Source organism: Leucopleurus acutus (assembly GCF_964270905.1).
Source record: "Leucopleurus acutus genome assembly, chromosome: 16".
NCBI classification, from domain to species: domain Eukaryota; kingdom Metazoa; phylum Chordata; class Mammalia; order Artiodactyla; family Delphinidae; genus Leucopleurus; species Leucopleurus acutus.
In genome coordinates this window covers 58538864-58561503 of record NC_139158.1, presented here as the reverse complement: position 1 = coordinate 58561503, position 22640 = coordinate 58538864, and the positions used below count along the sequence as shown (strand labels likewise).

The 22640-nt window shown below is 51.9% G+C and overlaps 1 protein-coding gene across 2 annotated transcripts in view; it reads left to right on the top strand.

The window, feature by feature from the left end:
- Positions 1-12538: 12538 nt before the first annotated feature.
- Positions 12539-22640, top strand: part of EBF4 (EBF family member 4) — a gene marked incomplete at both ends in the record, with an annotated part of 54191 nt that continues 44089 nt past the window's right edge. The window contains 2 exons of one of the 2 annotated variants that reach the window (XM_082857073.1): positions 12539-12877; positions 13391-13512. In XM_082857073.1, the coding sequence (XP_082713199.1) occupies positions 12548-12877; positions 13391-13512 (452 nt within the window). Of the gene's footprint in view, positions 12878-13375; positions 13513-22640 lie in introns of those variants that run through there. The other variant, XM_082857074.1, reaches the window with a different exon arrangement.

Genomic DNA, 22640 nt, shown 5'->3' with positions numbered 1-22640 from the left:
ATGTTTGTACAGGTTTGTACTGTGAATGCCCATAAGTGTCAGAGGGGATTCGCTCATTCAGGGATTGCTGTATGTACGGCGGTGATTCCTGAATCCTCCAAGATGGTCCAGGAGAAACCCTATAGGCTTCCAAGAAGAGAAAGGAAAACGGGAAGAAATAGACTCAGTGGTCACGATTACTCAGAGGAGGCCAGTTTCCCGCACAACAGCATCGCCTTTTGGACACAGTCACCAAGTACATTCCTTTTGGAACCTGCTAATTTCTTACTTACTGACCCATAGATGTCCTGTGACTCTTCAACCTGACATTCCCATTTGGGGATGGGTAAACTTGGATTTGGTGGCTATCCAGGGACGAACACAAAAGGCCTTGCTAGTCAAATGGAAATGCTATACAGTAAGTCCCCTACATATGAATGAGTTCCATTCCGAGAGCGCGTTCAGAAGTCCAATGTGTTCATAAGTCCAACAAAGTTAGCCTAAGTACCCAACTAACACAATTGGCTATATAGTACTGTACTGCAATAGGTTTATAATACTTTTCACACAAATAATACATAAAAAACAAACACGAAAAGTAAAGAAAACATTTTTAATCTTACAGTACAGTACCTTGAAAAGTACAGTAGTAGAGTACAACAGCTGGAATACAGGGGCTGGCATCTAGTGAACAGGCAAGAAGAGTCACTGACTGGAGGAGGGAGAGGAGGTGGGAGATGGTAGAGTTGAAGGATCATTAGCAATAGGAGATGGAGGGCAAGCTGCAATTTCACTCACGCCTGACGTTGATGGCACAGGTTCTGGTTCCTTGCTGGATTCAATTCTATCTACCCTCTTGAAAAAAGGATCCAGTGATGTCTGGGTAGCAGCTCTTTTTTTTTTTTTTTTCTCGTCATAGATGACACAGTAGCACTGGATTGCATTCTGAATGGCTCCTGCAAACTTCATGTACCATTCTACATTCGGGTCCTGTGCCTCAAAAACTAACAGTGTCTCCTCAAATAAAGAAAACCCCCTTGCTATTTCCCGTGTCGTGAATCTCTTCGGTTCTTCAGTTACTTCTTCTTCCTCTTGTCTCTCCTCATGCTTTCTCTGGGCCTCCAATTCCATTAGGTCTTCATTAGTAAGCCCCTCGTGTTGCGCAGCAAAGAGTTCAATGAAGTCGTCCTCTTGTGGAACAAGCTGCAGCTTCTCGCTGAGGGTCACTAAGTTGCTGAAGACTTCTTTGGACTCTTCATCCAACTTCTCAAATCCATGAAAATCATGAACAAACTGTGGGCAAAGGTTCTTCCAAACCCCGTTCATGGTGACAGCCGTAACCTCACGCCAAGCAAATTCAATGTTTTTTATGGCCTTGTAGATGTTATAGTCCTTCCAAAATTGTCACAAAGTTGTTCCCGATTCATCACTCACCTTTACTGCCTGACGAAAAGTGTGACGTAAATAATATTTCTTGAAAGTCGCTATAACTCCCTGGTCCATAGTTTGGATAAGCAACATGGTATTTGGTGGCAGATGCACTATTTTGACATTGGGATGAAAGTCGTCCATGCATGGGGGGGTGGCCTGGAGCACTGTCGAGCAGCAAAAGAATGTTGAATGGATGTCCTTCTCCGAGCAATATTTCTCTACCTCTGGGATAAAGTGGTGGAAAAACCAGTCCTGGAAAATGGCCTGTGTAACACAGGCTTTGGGGTTACTCTTCCATACAACAGGAAGAGAGCCCTTGGCTATGTTTTTAAGGGCTCTGGGGTTCTCTCAATGATAAACTAAGAGAGGCTTCAGGTTCACATCACCAGAAGCATTGCCACCAAACAACAGAGTTAGCCTATCCTTTGCTGCTTTATAACCTGGCATCAACTTTTCCTCCTTACTGATGCAACTTCGGTCTGACATCCCCTTCCAGTACAGTCCTGTCTCATCCACATTAAAAACCTACTCGGGTAAATATGTGCCTTCATCAATAATTTCTGGAAGTGTTTCAGGAAATTCCCAGGCAGCTACTGTATCTGCACTCGCTGCCTTGCCACTTACTTTTACGTTGTGAAGGTTGGCTCTAGCCTTGAAGCAATGAAACCAACCATGGCTGACATTAAAAGTTGCACCCTCTGATTCTTCACTGTGTTTCTTCTTCAAGTCTTCATAAAGGCTTTTAGCTTTCTCTTAAATCAGCATTAAGCTGAGTGGGACTTGACACTGATGCTGATCCTGTATCCAAACACTGAGAAGTTTCTCCACCTCTTCCATCACTTTTCCACGCTTCCTCGATATTATTGTTGACATAATTGGCACAGCAGACTTCACATGCCCCATGATCTTGTCCTTGTTCTTTAGAATCATGCCAATGGTTGAATGATTCATGTTATAAGAATAAGAGACGTCTACCATCTTTTTGCCTCACTCCACTCTCTCAATTATTTTCACTTTTGTTTCCATCTTTATCACTTGGCGCTTCTTAGCAGTACCAGCTACATCACCACTGCTTTTACTCTTGCTTCTGTACATCCTGGGCTTGAAATAAAAATACTATACTACCGTACTCTATACAATACTGTACAGTAAAGTACACAAAGCACGACCACTTGTGTAGAGGATGCACGCACGTGACAATGTACGCCAGATGCATGAACTAACTTACATGATTGGACATGGGAACACACGTTCGCCTCTTTGGAAGTTTGCAACTTGAAGGTTCGTATGTAGTGGACTTACTGTATTCAAGAGCACACCTGACCTAGCTCTAACATTACATCTGGGTTTTACATGAAAGGGTGGCAGCAATCCCTTTGGGAAAAACTTTATTCCTCACTTCATCACCTGAAGCATAACTGCTAGCTCAATGGGACCCTCAGTTCACAGAGGGTCCCCTAAGTGCCTGCCTGGTTTTCAAGCACACCAGCAATGTCCATGTTCAACCTCAGCATCAGCTATGCAGAATCAGAAGCAGGCATGGTCATTCTGCTCAATGGGCAGAACTCAAGGCAGTGCTCATAGTCCTGGCCAATACCTCCCCTGAAGAAACTTAGGACATTTTTACTGACTTTTGTGCTGTTGCCAACGGCCTAGCTGTCTTGTCTGCAAGACTGGCAAATTAAAGGCATTCTTCTTTGGAGCTGCAAACTGTGGAAACAAATTCAGCTGCCAATCAGACAACCTGGGTCTCCCATGGAGATGCCCGTGGTAAGGGCCCTTCTCTAATAAGACCAACTTAAATCAAGCTGCTGATCCAGCCTGTACTGCCCATACAACCACCATCACTGCCTGGATCCATCCTTGCACCAGACGCAGCAACACATCCACCATCATGGATGGGGCACAAAGTAAAGAACTGTATGTTTCTGATGCAGAAGCCACCACTACCTACCAGACTTGTGACACCTCCCAAAAGTTGAGCTGTTTGTCTTATAGTAAAGAGGCCACATTGCACAGGGCATTGCTCCCACCTACTCCTGGATGATTGACTACTCCAGACCTTTGACCCCTTCTTTGGACTATCGTTGGTGCCTCACTGCTCTGGGGCACATTTTCAAGTTACAGTGTTGCTGTTCTAGTCTGATCAGGAGACTCTGGCCACCACCATTGTGGCCCTTGTAACTAAGCCATGTCAAGTTTTTGGCTTTTCAGATCATCTACAGCCTGACAGTGATGCACCCTTCGTTGCAAAAGCCACTCAACCAGGGGCCAATAGTCAAGGTATCCAATGGCCGTGCCATACTCCCTACCACCTGCTGGCACCCTGTATTATTGAGCACTGGAATGGCCTCCTCAAAAATAAACTCAAAAACTTCTGACTACTTCCCTCATCTCCTTTTGTCCACACACCTCAGTGAGGCAGTGTGGTCACTGAATGCAGCCATCCCCAGACAAGGATCATCTCCTCTCAGCCATTTCCTCGTTAATGATCAGGACAAAAAGGGTGGAGGAAGATTTGGGATTCTGACTATTCCTGGGCATGGTGCTTCTTTTTCCTCCCTAACAACAATCCCAGGCTAACCAAGGTGGTATACCCTCCAGGTGTCAGATTAGCAAAAGGGGGCCTAGGGGGTTCAAACTTAATTCTGGTTTAGCCACCTAGATTCTCTTGGGGATTAACGTGATCCTGAATCATAAATGTAATGACCACTTGGTTGAATATACTGCTTGCCAAGTCCCCCTACAGTGGCCCACACAGTCCAAGGTGGGATATATCAATATAAGGGGTCTCTGTATATTTTGCTCCCCTCACACCTGGCCCCTCCAATTAAAAGGTCAGGGTATGAGTAGGGAAATACTGGGGAAAAGGTGAAGATATGGGTACTGGCGTGGGATACACTGCTTCCGTGGCTATGGAGGACTGGCGAGAAGACATCTTAGGTGCCAGCAGGTACAGGGAGGGGGGACAATTAGTGTTCTCTTTGTCCCCTAGATCCAGCAGTGCAGCCTAGCAACACCATCACCTCATTCACATGAGCCAAGTTTCAGCTGGCAATCTGATCCCTTCCCTCTAGGTTTGTCATCCTGTCCACATGCTATGGAAACAGGAAACCCATGTGGGCATGGCTGGTCTGAAACAATTTGGCTGTGCCCTTTGCCATCAGTGGCAGCTCTTGAACATGGAACCTCCCCCCTTCCCTGTGCTGGTAGTACAAACACACCATCCAGCCATCCAGCACAACCTTGTTTCAATCCAACTGGTACAAATGCACATAATTTTCCTGTCACCTGAGTGGCCTTGCTTCCTACATGGCAACTAAACTTGCAACTATTTGGTGACACTACCCATGTGGCTTAACCACATGGTGATGCAAATCAGATTTAACAAGAAATCTTAAACTGGAATGACACGTAACCTATTGGGGTGTGTGTTTGTATGTGGGCCATGGAATGTCTCTCCATCAGGGATGGGGAGTACTTTTGGGCCCATCTAATGCCTCCTATAATTATTGGCAATGACACCAAAGATCAGCAGATCAGTCTAAAATTCACTTGTGAGAATTTTAGTGGATAATAACCTGGGTTTAGACTATATCCTGGCTGTCTGAAATAAGACCTACTGATCCCCTTGGGATTTACAGATGACTGAATCTGGGACCCTGGGTGGCATGGTTGAAGCCAATACTTCAGGTTAGCCTCATCTTCCTTCTTGAAGTTCTATTGATAGTAGCCTTAATTAAATTCTGTATGAGACAGATTGAGCAGATTTGGTCTCAGCCTCTATTTGATCAGACTAAACAGTGTGGCAAATGGAGTGGCATATTCATGTGAACTGTCAAGTTCAGCCAAGAATGTGTAGGGCCAATTGTTGAAAGAATTTGGACACCACAGGCCCTGTGCATCACTGCACGTTTTTACGTGGCATGCCAAGAATATAAGGTCCTGACCACTCTGCCTGCACTATTTCTCAGGGTTGTGTGTGCAGACAGCAACCTTAAGGAATAAAGCAATTTCTCTCTCCAGGACAAAGAGCTTGTTTATTGCCTTCTATAAAATAGGTGGGTCCCCCATTCTCCTGTTGCTCAGATGCAACACAAACCCACTTGTATGCAGAGCACCCGCAGGGCTCCTTCACACTGCCCCTATGGGACTTGAGAATGGGGGCAAGAGGAACTGATGCAAGCATGATGCTTTTGCTACTTGCTTTGCTTTGAGTAATAAAGTTCTCTGTCTCTGATCCAGGAATTTCATGTCTTCTGCCAGCAACCATGAAACAGTAACAGGTAAACCTATTAGCTTGAAAGTAGGGCAAAATCAAATTCCAAGTACTTACATGCCATGGGGTGAAAGAAAATAAACAATAACTGCTGGAAAGAGCCTTAGGAGAAAGGGTGTCCTAGGGTGTAGCTTTAGTCTGCTCAGGCTGCCATAAGAAAATACCAAAGACTGGGTGGCTTAAACAAAGAGATTTATTTTCTTACAGTGCTGGAGGCTGGGAAGTCCAAGATCAAGGCGCTAGCCAATTCAGGTTCTGGTGAGTGAAACCGAGCAGAAGCCTGCAGAACCTTCCCAGTGGCAGACCCCTCTGGGTCCCCCATTTCTTGTTTGTAAAAAAAAAAAAGGCTTTAGTATCCTAGGCCTTGACCGCATTCCAAAGAGCAGACTCAAGCAGTTACTAATTAGAGAAGTGAGGGAATACAGAGAATAAAGGAAAATCAGTCAAGCAAGAAAAGTAATAATAACTTAAACAATAGTTCAACCATAAAATAGAGTCACAGGACCCCTAGTTCCTCCTCAAGGGGTAAAAATACAATCTGACACATATCTTTGAGTTGTTTTACAGAAATCAGGACCCCAATGGATAGAAAGTGCTGACCACAAACACAAAGACCTTAGACTGTTTGGAGCCAGAAGATTAATGATTAAGATTCCCAAAACACCACCCTGTTACCTCACCACCAACCAATAAGAAGACTGTCTGTGAGCTGATCATGCACCCCACAACCCTTCACCCTAATGTTGCCTTCAAAAACACTTCCCTAAAAAACATTGAGGAGTTTGGGTCTTTTGAGCATTAACTACCCATTCTCCTTGCTTGGCACCCTGCAAATAAAGGCTGTACTTTCCATCACCACAATCCAATGTCAGTAGATTTGCTTTGCTGCACATCAGGAGAGCAAACCCAAGTTCAATGTGGTAACATGAGGACTCTCTTCCTGGCTTGCAGATGGTTGCCTTCTTGCTGTGTCCTCACATGGTGGAGAGAGCTCTGGTATCTCTTCCTCTTCTAATGGCACAGCCCTATCAAATCAGGGCACCATCCTTATGACCTCATTTAACCTTTATCACCTCCTCACAGGCCCTGTCTCCAAATACAGTCACATTGGAAGTTAGGGCTCCAACATATGAATTTCAAAGGGACATAAACAGTCAGTCCATAACAGGTGTCATCCAGGTTTCAGTTAAGGCTAGAGATGAGAGAAACCTTTAAAAGATATGTTGAGAATATGAGGAAGTTGGCTAATTAGGGAGAAGGGTTCTGAAGGGTGTGGCAGATGTTTTTTGGGGTGAAGAAATGGTGGCAGATGAGTCAGGCAGGGCCAAGGAGAAACAGAGTATTATGGGACTGAGTATGTAGCCTACCTAACTGTTCCTACCCAACTCCAGATCCTAAGGGAAGATTTAGGTTTGGGGGAGGGGTGGGGTGGGGCTTAAGCTTATACAATTGGAGGGTGGCCCTTTAAGAAGAAAAATACAACATTACAAATACACAATTATATATAAGCATGGGAACACATTGCAAGGAGTTTGTGAAGGGCCTTGGAAAGGGCCTGTGTGGATGAGCTTAAGCCTCCTGGAGAATCAGCCTCTGCCAGGTCTTCTCCCCACTTCACCCAGGACAAGGTGAACAATGGCCCCCTCCAACCTACCCACTCCATTCCCCTGACCCCTACCCACCCTGCTCCACTTCAGGGGTGATGGCTTCCTTTCTTGTTGACCCCACAGCAATCAGAAAAGAAATTTGACCTTCCCCATGCCAAGTTATATATATATATATATATAATTAAATCATGCACTAAATATAGCTGTTCACATTGTTCCACGAAGAAACAAAATGGCTAGGGCCATCCCAGAAGGCTTTCTGGTGGGTATGTTCCAGCTCTTAGCCTTCCTCCCTGCTGACTGAAGCTTACACAATTGGGGGTGGGGGCTGATGCTGTCATTTCAGACTTTCTGCCACTGCCTGTGGGTAGCTAAGGGGCAGCCCTCCAGGGATACTGCTGGTGCTGTTACAGATTTAGGTTAGAAACCTGCAGGTCCTGGACCCTCTCTGAAACCTGGAGGATGAACAAAGGGTCAGCCCTGTGCAGATCTTGCTCCACAAGGGAAATGGTTCCTTTCCTCTTCCTCAGCAGGGACTGAAATTGAGATTGGTTGTCTTTGAGATGGTTTGTGATTGGAAGGGGTGTGAACAACTTGGAATATTGAGGGGACACACAGCCTGTGCTCCAGCCCAGAGACTGAAGATGGGAGTACAACTCTCCTGACAAAAGTGTCCACCATTGTGGCTCCCATTGAGTTATTATATAAAATTTAATAACTCAGCCTCGATGCGGGGAATGGGATGGATCCTAAGGTCAAATAACACCTGTAGTGCAAGTTTTCCTGAAGCAGTTGAAAAGACCTCAGGAGGCAAAAGGGAGGAAGGCTAAGAGCTGGGGCATGCCCACCAGGAAGCCTTCTGGGATGGCCCTAGCCATTTCTGTTTCTTCACAGAACTATGCGAACAGCCATATTTAGTGCATGCTTTAATTTTTAAATTCTTCCTATATTTTAATTCCCATCAGGGAAGTTGACACGAAGTGGATCCGAGTGCTGGCTTAACACTTTGGGGCCTCCAGGGGGCTCTATGGCCCAACACACAGTCTGGTCAAGGGCACTTCTGCCTAATGTGCCACTTTGGATTTGTTTTCTACGGTGCTGCACCCCGCTTTGGTGGGGAGAGAAAGAGAGTTCTGTTGATTTTTTAAATATTGTTTTAAAGCCCAGGCCTACAGGAAAAATTCCATGCTCCTCAGCATGGCATCCTAGGCACAAGCATGATGCTCCAGGTGCTAGAAGCTTCTACCTTGAAGCAAGTGCTGCAAACCCACTCATTCAGCTCTGCCAGTCGTTACAGATGCTGATCCTTCTGCCCAAGACCGCTTTCTCCCCTCTTAGGCTCAGGCCCTTCTTCTGTGCTGGTCCCAGTATTTGCACCTGCATCTTTATCAGCCCAGGTCACTCTGGAGTGACACTGAGTGTTTACACATCTCCCACCACCACACTGTGGTACCCATAAGGACACAGCCTGTGTTTTAGGCTTTGCTTATTCTCTAGCACCAGGCACATGACAAGAACCCTTCCTGTGGTATGAGCACAAATGTCCATGATGGAGAAGGATGAGGTCAGAGGCTCTGGACTGGTGGCCTGGGGTGAGCCTCTGCCTGGGCCATAAAGGACTGGCATTCTCTGTTGCCTTGGACCCAGCATCCTCTATCTGTCACTACCACCCCTCCAGCTCTCTGTGAACACAGCTACAGGAGGCCCCCAAATCCCTTTCTCATGAAGTTACAACGGTTTGAGAGGAGAACTTTGTCAAAGGAACTAAGGTAAAAAAATACAAAATAAAAACACACAAGGAGTTCCAAGAAACAGACTTCCTGGATCTAAAGCAGAGATACTTACCTCTGACTCCAAAAGCTGACCCAGAATTTGCCCTGCTGGGCCCAGTTGGTATTCTCATCGCCCAGGGCCTTGCCCATTGGTTCAGCGGCTCTAACCCAGAAGACCTTCTCAGGGGCTGCAGGCCCTGGGAAGCCTCAAACACCATCTTGGTTGGTTTCTTTCTAGTCCATGTGGTTAATACAAGATAGAAACCCACACAAGTCAGGAGCCCATCTCTGGGTTGAGTGACTCCCCTTTCTGCCCAGGTTAATTCTGAGCACCTATTCCCCAAATCTACCTTAGGAAGAGCCTTCTAGAACCATGAAGACTTGCAACACCAAAGCCATTCAATCATCGTGAAAAGAATGTGGACCCCGTTGCCTCCCAGAGAAGAAAGGTGTTGCAAAAGTGAGGGCACTACAGCTGGAGGGCACAGCCAGAGTAGAGGCACGGAGTTGAGAGTGTGGGACCTGTGTCTGCATTTGGAAAACAGTAGATCTTCTGTGTCAGGCAAGCAAGGGACTCACACAGCAAGGGAATGGAGGGAAAGCTGGCAAGAACGTTTGGATCAGGCATCAGAGGGCCTAGAATGTCCCTAAACTAAGTCCCTAAATGTCTACTTGGGGAGCCAAGAGAGACACTTGGAAGTTTCTAAGCAGGTGATGGCTTGCTTTTTAAAACTGGCAGGAGGATGGAGGGTGGTTGCGGGTAGACAGGTGGGGGCAAGAAGATAGCTAAGGAGGCTGTCCTCAGACTGGGGCAGATTCCTCTTCCAAGCCAGGGTGGAGTCCAGTGGAGGGCAAGTAAATTCATTGTTAAAGATATTCACTGTGGGCCCTGGGGTAGAGAGAAGGACAAGGAGGGAGAATCCTTGAGACTTGACAAAGAGGTGGCTATTGGGCAGGCAAGGAAAGTATCAGAGATGAACTCCTGGGCCCCAAACCTGGTGGGCATCAGGAGGAGGTGTCATGGACAGACACAGGGGAGCCCGGAGGAAGAGCTGGTTTGTGGGGAATGGGCATGAACGTGGCTGGGCATGTGGAGATGAAGCAACCCCAGCCCCGGCTCAGGGGCAGAGCTACTTGGGAGAGGGCCACTCCCTGGAAGCAGGTGCTCCCCTCCTCCCCAAGGGTCAAGGACAGCTCTGTCCTCACCATTGGATGTTCAGGACTGACAGAAGCAGATGGAGGCCCACACTAGGACATCATTTTCCCAAAGATGTCCCCTGAAACTGTGGAAAAGCCTGAGTTCTCTAAGAGAAGAAAAGGAGAAGGGAGCAGGACACAGCAAGCTGGGGCGCACCCAGGGGTAAGAGGAGAGACGGTGTGCTCTGGTCATCAGGATGGCCTTCCCAGGTGTGTGGAGGAGGCAGGTGCGCCGAGCCCAGTGCTGCACGGGGGTCAGAGGGCCTGAGGCCGAGAGAGAGGAACAAACAGCGGCAGAACTGGAAGGGAGCCAGACCAACAGGGCTTCAAGAGTGGCTTGCTGGGGGCTGGCAAGGCAGCCTTGGCGGAGTGCGCCTGTGAACTTTCTCAGAAACAGGAGTGGCACAAGTAGGAGGAGGAGGAGGCGGGGACAAAGGGAGGGTTCTTTTAAGAATGGGGAGGTCTGAGCAGAGGAAAGGAGTGTCAACACACGAACAGATTGCATGGGACAACATCAGGAGGTGCAGAAGAAGGGACTGAGCAAAGAGGTCCCTGAGCCCACATGCTTCTCTGGGTGCAGGGGGAAAAAAGAATGGGTGAGAAGACTGAGAAAGGAGGAAAAACATGGACGGCTGAGAAGGCCAGCAGGATTCTGCCAAGATTCCCTGTAATCTCTCCAGTAAATAAGAGGTAGGCTGTCTGTTGGAAATTTTAGAGAGCCAGAGGTAGGTTTGAAGGTTGGAGAGAGGGGTGGAGCAAGTATGTAACAGCCTTGGGGGGTTTCTCTAGAGCATTGCTTCTCAAATGTAATGTGCATGCAGATCACATGGAATCATGGTACAAGGTCGGCTCTGATTTAGCAGGTCTGGGCAGGGCCTAAGATTCTGCATTTCTGACAAGCTCCCACTTAATGCTGAAGCTGCTGGTCCAGGGACCACACTGGGAGGAGCAAGGATTTAGAGTCAGATAAGGAGATGGAGAAAAAGACTGGTATAAGAATTCACCTTAAGGAGAGACTACCTTTGATAATCCCTGGGGTAAAAACTGAGACCTTGAGAAGTCTGGGTGGGAGTGACAGCCCCCGCAGGTGATGGGGAGGGGGGCATAGGTCAGAAAAGGAGGTGGGGGTGCATCTGGGGTAGTAGGAGGCCCAGTAGTGGCCCTGGGACCTTCATTTGGGTCCATGTGGGGTGGACCACTAACTGCACACTTGGAGGCCCTCCAAAAGAGGATGGGAGTCAGAGGATGGGATGGGGGCAGGAAAGTGATATTCCAGGGGTGTCTGAAAATGAAGCAGCAGGCTGGGTAGGCCACCCCCATGCTGTTCTGCAGGAAAGTGCTGGACTCATTCTGGGCTTGTTCAAAGCCTGGTCAGGACACACCAAGCCAGAATGTGGGGAGAGGGTCAGAAACGGCTCAGCCCTCGGGTCAAGGGCGAGATGATTTCTGGCCCGGGAACTAAGAGGAATGAAATCTGAGAAGGAAGATTCTCTGGCTGGGGAACAAGAGGAAGTGAGTCCTAACTCAGTATCCAACTTGCATCAAAAACCAAGAAGTGTCTGAAAGGCACAGGTTGGAAACGAAAATGCTTTAGTTTTTAGACAAGCCACGGACTGGACTAGGGATGGGGGATGCAGGGACTGCGCTCGGCGCGTCTGGGGCCCAGCCTAAGGGAGAAAGGTTTGAGACCCAGGCTGAGGTTAAACCGAGGTCAGGGGAAGGCGGACAGGACCAATGGGGTGAGCAAAGAACATCAAGAGTAAAAGCCTGAAGGCGTCAAAATGAGCGGCAAGTGCAGGAACCGGGCGTCGGCGTGGAGAGTACGGCGGGTACTTGGGAGACGAAGATGAGTGGAGAAGAAGCCGGGACTTCGTCCAGTGGCGACCCGGAGGCGGCGGAGGTTTCTGAGTGCGGCCCTGCTCGCTCCTCCGGCTTCGCCCGGGCTCCCCCGCCTCGCAGCCCAGTCAGCTCTTTGCCCGGGCCTCCCGGGCCCACGCTGGTCCCTCCCATTCCTTCCCGCGGCCTCGGGCAGGCCGCAGCCCCCAGCCCCGGCGACCGACTCGCCAGGGTCCGCCCCGCCGCGGCGGCCCGGGCCCGGCCGCTCCTCCCCCGATGATGTCACGTCCCTGGCCGCCCCTCGGCCGGCCGCGCCGCCCCGCCCCCGCCTCCCCCGGCCCCCAGTCCCCTGGGCCCGCCAGCTCCCGCCATCCCTCCTCCCGCCCGCTCTCCCTGCCTTCGGCTCCCGCTCCCCCGGGAGCGGCGGCGGTGGCGGCGGCGGCGGGATGGCCCGGGCCCGCGGCCAGGCTCCGGGGAGCGGCGGGCGGCGGCGGCCGCGGCGGGGCGGCGCGGGAACCGGGCCCAGGGGGGAGTCGGCCGGGCTGCTGCTACTGCTGCTCCAGGTGCTGCCGCCCGGGGCTGCGGCAGGGCCAGGGCGCCGGAGCACGCGGGGCGCCGGCGGCGGAGGCGTCTGCTGGCCCGGCGCTGCCCCTGCCTTTCCTCGGGACGCACGGCTGCTGCTGCTCCTGCCGCCGCTACCGCCGCAGTCGCCGCCGCCGCCGCCGCCGCCGCCGCCGCCGCCGAGCTCCGCGCCCGCAGCCTCCTCCTCCTGGATGGTAATCAGCGTCCCGCGCCGGCGCCGCGGGCGGGTGGGCGGGAGGTGGGGGCGGCGAGGGGGAAAGGGCGGGCAGCCCCGCGCCCCCGCCTCGCCTGAGGCAGTTCAAGGGGTGCTTGGGCCCCCCCTCCGACGACCGCGGCCCTGGGCAGCCGCCAGAGCGCGCCTCTAGGGCGCCTCTGCTCGGACCGGGTGCCGTCTCCGCTCCCCTCCCTCACCGCCCCGCGCTCAGTCAGCCCGCCGGCGCTCAGGCCGCGGGGAAATCCCTCCATCTCCCCGCCCCGCGCCCCGGGAGGGGAGGGGACAGCGCCGGCGCTCGCGGACCCGCTTTCTCCGAGGGAGCGCCCAGGAGGCTGGCGCGCACTGAGCGGCCGGGACTGGCGCTGCGCTGCGCTCCTGCAGGCGCCGGGTGCCGTCGGGCGGGCGGAGCTGAGACGCCCCGCAGCCTCGGCGGGACCGGATCCCCGGCTGTGGGAGCGCCCACCGACTGCGCGCCCTTATGTTTCCTGCGCAGGACGCTCTGCCCCGCAGCGGGCTGAACCTGAAGGAGGAGCCGCTGCTGCCCGCCGGCCTGGGCTCGGTGCGCTCCTGGATGCAGGGCGCGGGCATCCTGGACGCCAGCACCGCGGCGCAGAGGTAAGCGCTCGGACGCGACAGGGCGCGCTCGGGTTGGACGGCTCCGCGCCGCCTTCTCTCAGCTTGCTGAGCTGCTGGGGCGAGGGGTTGGAGAGAGCCCCAACTCTGCACTGTCCCGGCAAGCTCTTGTGCCCACCTCTCCCTGAGCGCCTCTGCTTCTTCCTGAGAATGTGGGGCGGGCCGGGGCGGGGCTTCTGCCTCCACTCCTGGATGTCCCGGCTCTGATTTCTGACTGCCGCTCGCTGGCCCAGCAGTCCATGGCTCTAGAGGAGGAGGTCTCCCGGCTGCCCGCAGTCCCACAGCCACCAGCTGTTAAGGAACTGCTCACCCCTCCTTCTCAGGCAGTTAAGTGCCCCTCCTTGTCGAGTTCCATAGATCTCGGCCAGGAAAGGCACGAATCCCAGCCCCCTTTCTGCTTTCTCACATCCCTCAGAGTTGGAGGATGGGGACGTGTGGAGCTGGAGAAGCGGCTGGTGGGGAAGAGATGAGGTGGGCAGTCGGCTTGGTGGAATGATTGGGGCTGAGGATGGGTCAGGGCCGCTCAGGTCCCTCCAGATGTTTTTCTGGTGGGTCCTACCCAAGGCAGGGGATCCCTGGGAACCCAGCACCCACACCCATCTCCTCTGACTCCTTTTCAGGAGTCTGGGCAGGGAGCCTGGGTGGGGGATGGACTCCTGGATTTGGAAAGGAAGCGTAATGGTTCGTTGACCAGCCCCCCACAGCACCTGGGCTTTTTGTATCCCCAGTTGTGAGCAAGGGGAGGGGAGGTTAGACATCCTACCTGGAGTTCTCAGTGCCTGGGACTAGGGAGGTGCTGCCTCTGCAGACATATGGGACACTTGGGAGCTGGGCTTCCCAGAGGTCTGAGCAGCTGATTGTCCAGCAGCTGGAAGGGATTCTGCTGGGGGGTTTCCAGGGCAGACCAGACCTGGATGCCAGCCACACATTCACATCCCCAATCCTGTTCAGGGGATACCACCCCACCACCAACCCCAACCTCACCCCTTAACAGACACACACCTTGTTTCATGTTCAAACTGAATGGTGTTCCTGCATTCCTGTGCTTTCATGACTGTCCAGAGGGAGCACCAGGGCCTCTCTCTGGAGCTCACCTTTTTAGGAAGAGAAAGGGTCTTGCCTATGAATTAATATCCATATTTTTACTCATAACTTTTCTAGGAAAAAAATGAAAATAGAAAACAAAACCCCATCTCTCTAAATAGCTACTGTCAATAATTTAGTGTATTTCCTTCCCATCTTCCCATTAACATATTTTTTTCCTGTGTTATACATACAATTCTGTATCCTGTTTGTTTTTCTTTTGGTTTTGGTTTTTCACTTAATTTGAGTTGGTCAATTTCTTTGTCTTTTTCTCCACCACCGCCTTTGTGGTGAGAGCTCCTGGTAAGAGAGGACGAAGTTTTCCAGTGGGGCCTCATGGTTTAAGGTTCCTACTTCTCTCTGACACTCCCCTCTGTCCCTGTCAGCAGGTTTGATGAGCAGGAAGCCGATGGGAAGGAGGCAGTGCCCTTGTAGCCTGTGTGGGTGCAGGAAGTGTGGCGATGAGGCTCTTCCCATGAGATTGTTGTCTGCATATGGGAAAGAGGTCTTGAGTGGGGTTGAGGTGTCCAGTCTGAGTCCCCAGGGCCGCATCACCAGGACTCAGAAGGCCTCCCCAATTTGAAGAGAGGAATTTCTACAGGCCTGGGCTGCTCATCTCCAAGTCCAGAGGCTTCTCTGTCTCAGGACGCAGATTGGGAGCCCCCACACGTTTGGTTGCCTCTGGGCACCTCCTGCTGATGGGAGCAGGTGGGAGGTACTTCTTTCTCATTCTTCCTGAGATGTCATCATCTCATCCGTTGGTTCTTGATCCTCCATCAGTCCTCTGTTTGGGTCTTTTCATCCTAAAACAACAATGACAGGAATTCCTTTCCCTGCCCCGCCCCCCTCTTCCACCTCCGAAGGCTCCTCTCCCTCTGTCTCGGAGGAACTTGCTCTGGAACACTCCCTGCTAGGTTGCTTGGGGTCTGACAGCTGTCTTTGATGCGCTCTTTGCCTTCACCCCACAGCCGCCAGCTTGTCAAGGCTTCTGGACGGTGCCTCTGGGTCCTATTCCTAATCACAGTGCCCACGGCCAGCTCGTAACCATGACACACACTCTTGCCCTCCACGACTTTCCTCCCTGGCTTGAAGGTTAACCCCAGTGTATCACCTCAGCCTGCTAGCCCACTGTCCCACCTCCCACCTCGCCCCCGCCCCCGCAAACCGTCTGTCATGCACCAGGGGCCAAAGAAACATTTCCAAAGAACTCTTCTCTGATTGTGTCCCTCCCCAGTTAAAAACTTCAGTGACCCACACACACACACTTCCTCCCAGATACTCAGCATTCAAGGCCCATCACAGTCTGATCCCAAGCTTCCTCTCAGCCTCTGTATGACTCTTGGCATCCAACAATGTCTCTTGAAACAGTTCCCCTGCTCCCAGCACCCACACACCCACTGAATAAAATCTTACAACCTCTGGAACCCTCCCCCCAGCACCTTCTCTCTCTGTGCCCTCCCATCCGGCCCAGGGGAGCAGTTCTTAGTGCTGTCTAAGGATGCTTCTCACAGGCCAGAGTCAGCTGTGCCCTGCCTGTCCTGGGCTTCCTTGCCCTGCCAGCCTACACCTTCCTTTAGGGCATGGATGGTGGCTCATTCATCCTCGTGTCCACAGCACCAGGCTCGAGCAGTCAATAGGGGGTAATGAGTATCTGCTGCAGGAAGCAGGAGTGCGTGTTAGAAGGTTACTAAGTCCGTTTTTGTTGGGCTCCGCTGTCCACGTTGGTGATCTACCTGACCCCAGGAACCAGGTACTGGAGCAGCTGCTGCTGCCCAGCTTTACAGCGCCAGGGTTTTTCAGAAGGTGGAGAAGGAGGAGAAAGCCCAGAGCCTGCTAAGATCAGTGAGGGAGGGCCTGCCAACAGGAAGGAAAGTTCTGAGCGCAAGAGGGGTAGGGAGAAAAGAGAGGCTGCATACCATACACTGGAGGTAAGAGGGAAGGCTGGCAGGGTCTTCCTGGTGGGGAACTCTGCACAAGGATCCCTGGCCTACCCTGGGCCAACAGGACTTTATCTCTCAGCACAGAAGCAGTTCTACTCTCCTTCTGATGTGACTCCCAGCCTGGGGAGACTCCTGGAGCACCCAGGCTAGCCCTCCCCCTTGAGCTGGTCCCAGAACACTAGCTGGGCCATGAGAGGGAAGCCAGCTGGGGCCGCATTTCCTGTAAGCAGCAGCAGGCTAGCATCCCTGCTAGGAAATGCTTTTGTTTGCTTTAATAATTAATAGCTCTTCCTCAGCCTGGGACCTGGCAGGCAGGCCTGTGGGTGGGTGGCGAGGGGGGTGGGCACAGAGAAGAGGGTGGACAGTCTTTGGGTAGAATTGAGAGCAAGAGGAAACATGGGAAAGCTGGCTAGTGAGATCCTCCCCTCCCCCCTCATCCAGGGACCTGATGGCTGAGATAATTTCCTGGGGCAAGTGAGCAGAGCCCCTGCTGGGGCAGTGGGACAGGGGATATGAAGCAGCCCCAAAGCCTCATCTCTGGCAGGCCCTTCTAAACCCAGGTTCTGGGCAGCTGCCTCTAGGCACCAGGTCCTCCTGCCTGCACTGTCGCACCCCAGTGAGCCTCTGCTTTTATCTTCCCAGGCTCTGGGCTAGGCCAATAGATCTTGGCTGGAGTCAGGAATGCCAGGCCCAGCTTGATGATTATCAGCAGTCCCAGGGACCCAAAGGATGCCTGCAGGGAGAGCTACGGCCAGTAGGATGCTTGGAGGAAGAGAGGATGCAGAGGAGAGGAAGGTGGGACTTACGCAACCATGCTAGGATGGGGAAAAGAAGATCTAGATTTAGCAGAGACAGTAGGGAAATCTGAGACAAAGGATGAGATGCAGGAAATACACACTTTTACTCCTTCCACCTCCAGGGTGGAGGGGGGATCAAAAAGGAGCCTCCCCCAACTGCTGATAACAACAGGGCTTCTCCCCATTTCCCCAGCATCCCAGATTCCAAGATGGATCAGGCCCAAGCCAAGGCACTGCTCGGAACCTTGGGCTGCCAAGGCAGGCAACAGCTAGCATTTAGTAGAGGGCAGAGGGGTGCAGGGGAGACAAAGGCCTGAAGGTGCCTCTGGGGGAAGGCCAAAGCTCCAGTCTCGGCCATTGTCCTCGGTGGGATTTGAGATGCTTGTTTTAAATTGCTAACACTTATAATAAGTACCTAATCAAGGATGTAAAGACTTATGAATGGCCTTCTGACCCGAGAGCCGAGACTGACTGTGAGGGAGGCGTCGTCTGTCCTAGACAGCTGTGGCGAGGTCCAGCTGCTGCAAGAAGGTTCCTGGGGCAACCTGCTCAGCCTCGAAAAGGAGCATCTCCAGGGACTCCTGGGTGGCCAAGCAATAGCAGCCAGACAACTCTGCAGCCCCCAGATGCCCCCAGATGCATCCCCCTGTACTCTGAAGCACAGGTTACCTGAATGACTCAGGCTGTGAAGGTCAGGTTGCCCTTGGTGTCACCTTCAACCTGGATTCCCAGCACAGTACTCGGGAAGCCCACACACACCCATGCTCGGATGTCCTCCAACCAAAAAAATAGCTGTGCACACTGAAGCTTTTCTGTCCCAGTCTCCTTTAATTTGGGGGCTATTTCAAAAGATGGGAAGGGGGTGAGTGGGCCCTGGTGGAAATATGAAGATGAGCACTTTCTCCTCCCACATCCGTGCTCTTTACAGGAGCACATGCCCCACCGCCTCAGCACACTCCGGAGTTGATAGGAAAGTGTTTTGAACATTTTGTTGAAAACAATCTTTTTAAGAAAGCAAGGAGATGTGTAAATCATTTGGGAGTCTTACAAAAGTGGTTAATGTGGCTGTTTTCATCACTCAGCTGCATTTACCTGGAAAAGGCGTATATGTGGCACGCTTTGTGCACTAATCACGCTAAGTGAATGAGACGTTTCTGAATTATAGGTTCCAGGAATACACGCACCAGGTGAGGCAGTTCTCGTGCATATTGCCAGGCTGCAAGCAGGCCCTTGGGCTGTAGCTTTGCTGGCTTCCACCACACCGCAGGCCTCTGGATGGCTGGGAGTTGCTACCCCACCCATGTCCCTGGGGACCCTTGGGAAAGGGTCTGCTTCCTCTGCCAGCAACTGCCTCCTAAGACTCTTAGACGGCCAGAGCCTGCTCCACCCACCTGCACAACAGGCCAGAAGCACCTGAGAGATGACGCCCCAGAAGCCCTCAGCCAGTGACTGACTGGAGTTGGACGATGAAGACCCCAGCTCCCTTGCTCAGCCCTCTGACTAGCTGACACATGTTCTAGACTTGTTTCCAGAGCTCCCTGGCGGCTGAGCTGCAGCTGCCCACAGTGGTTACTCATGGATAATGCACCTGTTAGGGACTGCCTTTCCTTCTCTCTCTCACTCCCCATACCCGCCAAGGTTTCCTGGACACCTCCCACATAAAGTGTTCACATATGAATCCTTGTCTCAGGGTCTGCTTCTGGGGAAACCCAGATAAAACACTTGCCTCTCTAGACTTCTGGGGCTCTCCTGCCTCTCTCCCTTCTTCTAGATAAAGGATTCCTATCAATAAACATCCTTGCAGTTTCTCTGCAAGGGCCACCCCACTTTGGAGACCACAGAATCAGAGACCTTGGCCTTCATCCACATCTCTGCCTCTAAGGTACTGTGGGAGCACATGTCTTCTCCCAGTGTGCCCCAGCAGGCCTCACAGACCTCTCCACGGCCCTGGTCTACTGAGCTGTTTGAGCATATTTCTGTGTCTCTTTCTTTCTGTTCTTTAATCTTGGTTTGCTTTCTCATTACAAGAGCATCAGCTCTTCCCAAGGGGAGAAGAGCAGAAGTCTCCCCCTCCCGCTCCGCACCCTCTCCCTTTGCAGCTTGCAGCTCTGCTCAGGGATGCTGATTGGTCACCCACTGCACAGGCAGGTAGGCCATGGAGGTGCCTGGGGGACCCAGAAGTCCAGACAGACTTGCATCTGGCACTCTAGCTGCTGTTCTAATCCTCATGTCCTTCTCTGTGTTCATAGGAAATATGAGGGTTTCTTTATTTTATTTTATTTTATTTATTTATTTATTTGCATTATGTGGGCCTCTCACTGTCGTGGCCTCTCTCGTTGCGGAGCACAGGCTCCGGACGTGCTGGCTCAGCGGCCATGGCTTATGGGCCTAGCCGCTCCGCGGCATGTGGGATCTTCCCGGACCAGGGCACAAACCCATGTCCCCTGCATCGGCAGGTGGACTCTCAACCACTACGCCACCAGGGAAGCCCTGAGAATTTCTTTAAACCAAACCTTTTCCATTTCACCTTGGTCTTCTCACTTGTCTCACAGGGGTATGAACAGGGTAAACTGGAGACATTCGCAGACCAGGAGCAGTCCTGGGCATGCCCAGCAGGGGTCTTGCCTATTCTGCCATCCTCTCCTGGTCTGCTTGGGGTCATATTGTTCCGCTGTCATTCATGATAGTGATCCCTGTCCCAGAGCTATAAACTAGCCGCCTCTGTCCCATTGCTTTGCGTGGATGTGTGTGATTGTGCCTCAGACCCACTAAGCAAGGTGGAGAATGGAGGCTGATGCTGGGCTGCCTCGAGGGAAGTAGAATTGAGCTTGATCCCACTGTGGAGTAGGACAGTGCAGCCCCTTGATGCCCTGCAGCTGGCAGCACGGGCTACTGGTCCACAGACCCCAGGCAGGGGTACCTGCTCCCTTTCCCCTCCCCTGGTCCCCCCAACCACTCTCCCTAGGAATCCCCTCCTGCTGAGAGGGCAGGCCCTGTGAAGGGAGCTTGGCTTGGGGCTTAGGGCAGACTTCCCAGGTCTGGTCCTTAGGAGCCTGGTAGGAACCCCAGGCAGCCAGGACCCAGGACTGACCGGTATTTGCCAAGAGGGATGGATGGGAGAGGAAGCTCAGCATTATTGATTGACTCTTGGCCTGGGAAGTACAGGAGTGTCTGTGTAGATAGGGTATGTTGAGGGGTCCAGGGGATTGTGTGCTCGCTCAGCCTCCACCCCTCCTCTGTTAAGGCCTCTTTCTTTCTCTATACGCTCTTTCCTCACTGTCTGAGAGCCTTCCAGGCACCTTTCCTGGGCTAGATGACAGAGTAAAGGGCAGAGTGATCTGGGATGGCCCCACAGCCCATCTCCTTCTGACCTTATCTACCCCCACGTGGTCCTGTCCCTGGGGAGCCTCACTGCCCCTAAGCTGGTCCTGGGGGCTGGAGGGAGGAGTCAGGGTTGCTGCCTCATTAGCATATTCATCAACAGTAATCAGGGACCTGCTGTGATCAAAGCTGTCTTCAGGCTTCCCTGCCTCTTGGCAAGTGGGAAGCGGGAGGGTCAAGGCCTGGACTTTGGACTGTAAGCCTGAGGCTGAGGAGAAGAGAGGGATACCGAGGAAGGAGGGAGGAGGATGATCCTGGAGCAAGGAACGTGTAGAAATAACCTTTGGTGGGGAAGAGAAGGTGTTGGTGGCCCCCTCCTCATCTTGATCAGGAACAAGCAAGACCCGTCACTTCTGCCCCCAAAATTAGCATTTTACATGGACGACTGAGACTCCCGAGCAGGCTTTCAAGAGGAGGAACGGTTTTCATTTTATTGTTTATTTACTGTAATCTGTATGAGTAAAAACACAACAAGCTTCTGAAGCCCATGACATTTCAGATATTATGGCTTTGCAAGAAGCCAAGTAAGAGCAAGTTGATTTAAAATTATACGAAGAAAAATATTAAGTAGTGATGAGTATGGCAGATGTTGTCACAGTGGCATGTCCATGATGGGACTCTGGTCTAAATGGCTCTCAAGACAGTTCCACCATTCTCATCCTCACCTCTGCATCCCTGAAGCAGCCTCTCACTTTTCTACCACACTGTGCCCTCCTTGCTTACAGCATCTTCTAAGCCCTGCCTGAGCAGAGCCTTCTGGTGGCCTTTAGTCATACTTCCCATACCACATCCCTCCACCAAAATGCTCTGTAGTCAAGTAAGCATGGCGTGTTAGTTACCTGTTGCCACATAAAAAAAATCACCCCCAAACTCAGCAACGTAAAACAACATTCATTATCTCACACAGTTTCTTAAAGTTAGAAATCAGGGAGCAGTGTAGCTGGGTAGTTCTGGCTCAGGGTTTCTTATGAGGCTTCAGTGATCTGAAGGCTTGACTGGGGCTGGTAGGCTTCACACAGCTGATCAGTTCGTGCCGGCTGTTGGCAGGAGGGCTCAGTTCTTCTCCACGTGGACCTTCCATAGGGCTGCTTGAGTATCGTCACAACACAGCAGCCAGCTTCCCCCTGAGTGACTAATCCAATAGAGTGAACAAGGCAGAAGCCACGTGTCTTGTATGACCTAACCTTAGAAATTGTATGCTATCGCTTGTGCCATATTCTATTGGCCACACAGACCAATCCTGATACAGTATGGGAGGAAACTATATAAGGACCTGACTACCAGGAGGCAGGGATCATGGGGAACCATCCTGGAGACTCGCTACCGCATGGGGACCACTGGCCTGAGCGGGTCAAGGAGGGTCCATTCCTGGAGGGTGTCCCAGGGCCCCCCACACACTTGTGTATGCACTTCCCAGCAGTTGTGGGTATAGCACTCTTTCATAGAATGAGGATCTGGAGCCATGAGAGAGCTAAAGAACACACTTTGGAAGACCTTGGCCCAGAGAAGAAAGTCTAAACTCCATGGCCTGGTTTTTGTTTGCATGGATAGTCTGGCACTTCCAATAAAACCCTTTCTCTCCTCACTTCAGTCTTTGAAGTGGGCCAGTGACACTAACCCTCATACCTACAGCCATTTCTTATGCTGTTAGTTCTGCCCTTTTGCCTCCTGCCCCTGTTGAGCTCCTATTCATTCCTCAAAGACCAGGGGGAAGGCCACCATCACCGTGAAGTCTTCCCTTCATCACACACAGAAAGAATTAATCGTTTTTCCTTTGCTTTTACGGTTTTTTATATAGTGACATCTCTTAGGGGGCACCCACCACTCTGTCTTGTGTTGCAGCTCTCTGTATCTGTCTTCCCTCCCCTTCCAGGTGTTTCACTCTGGCCCCATGTGGTGCCATGTGGCC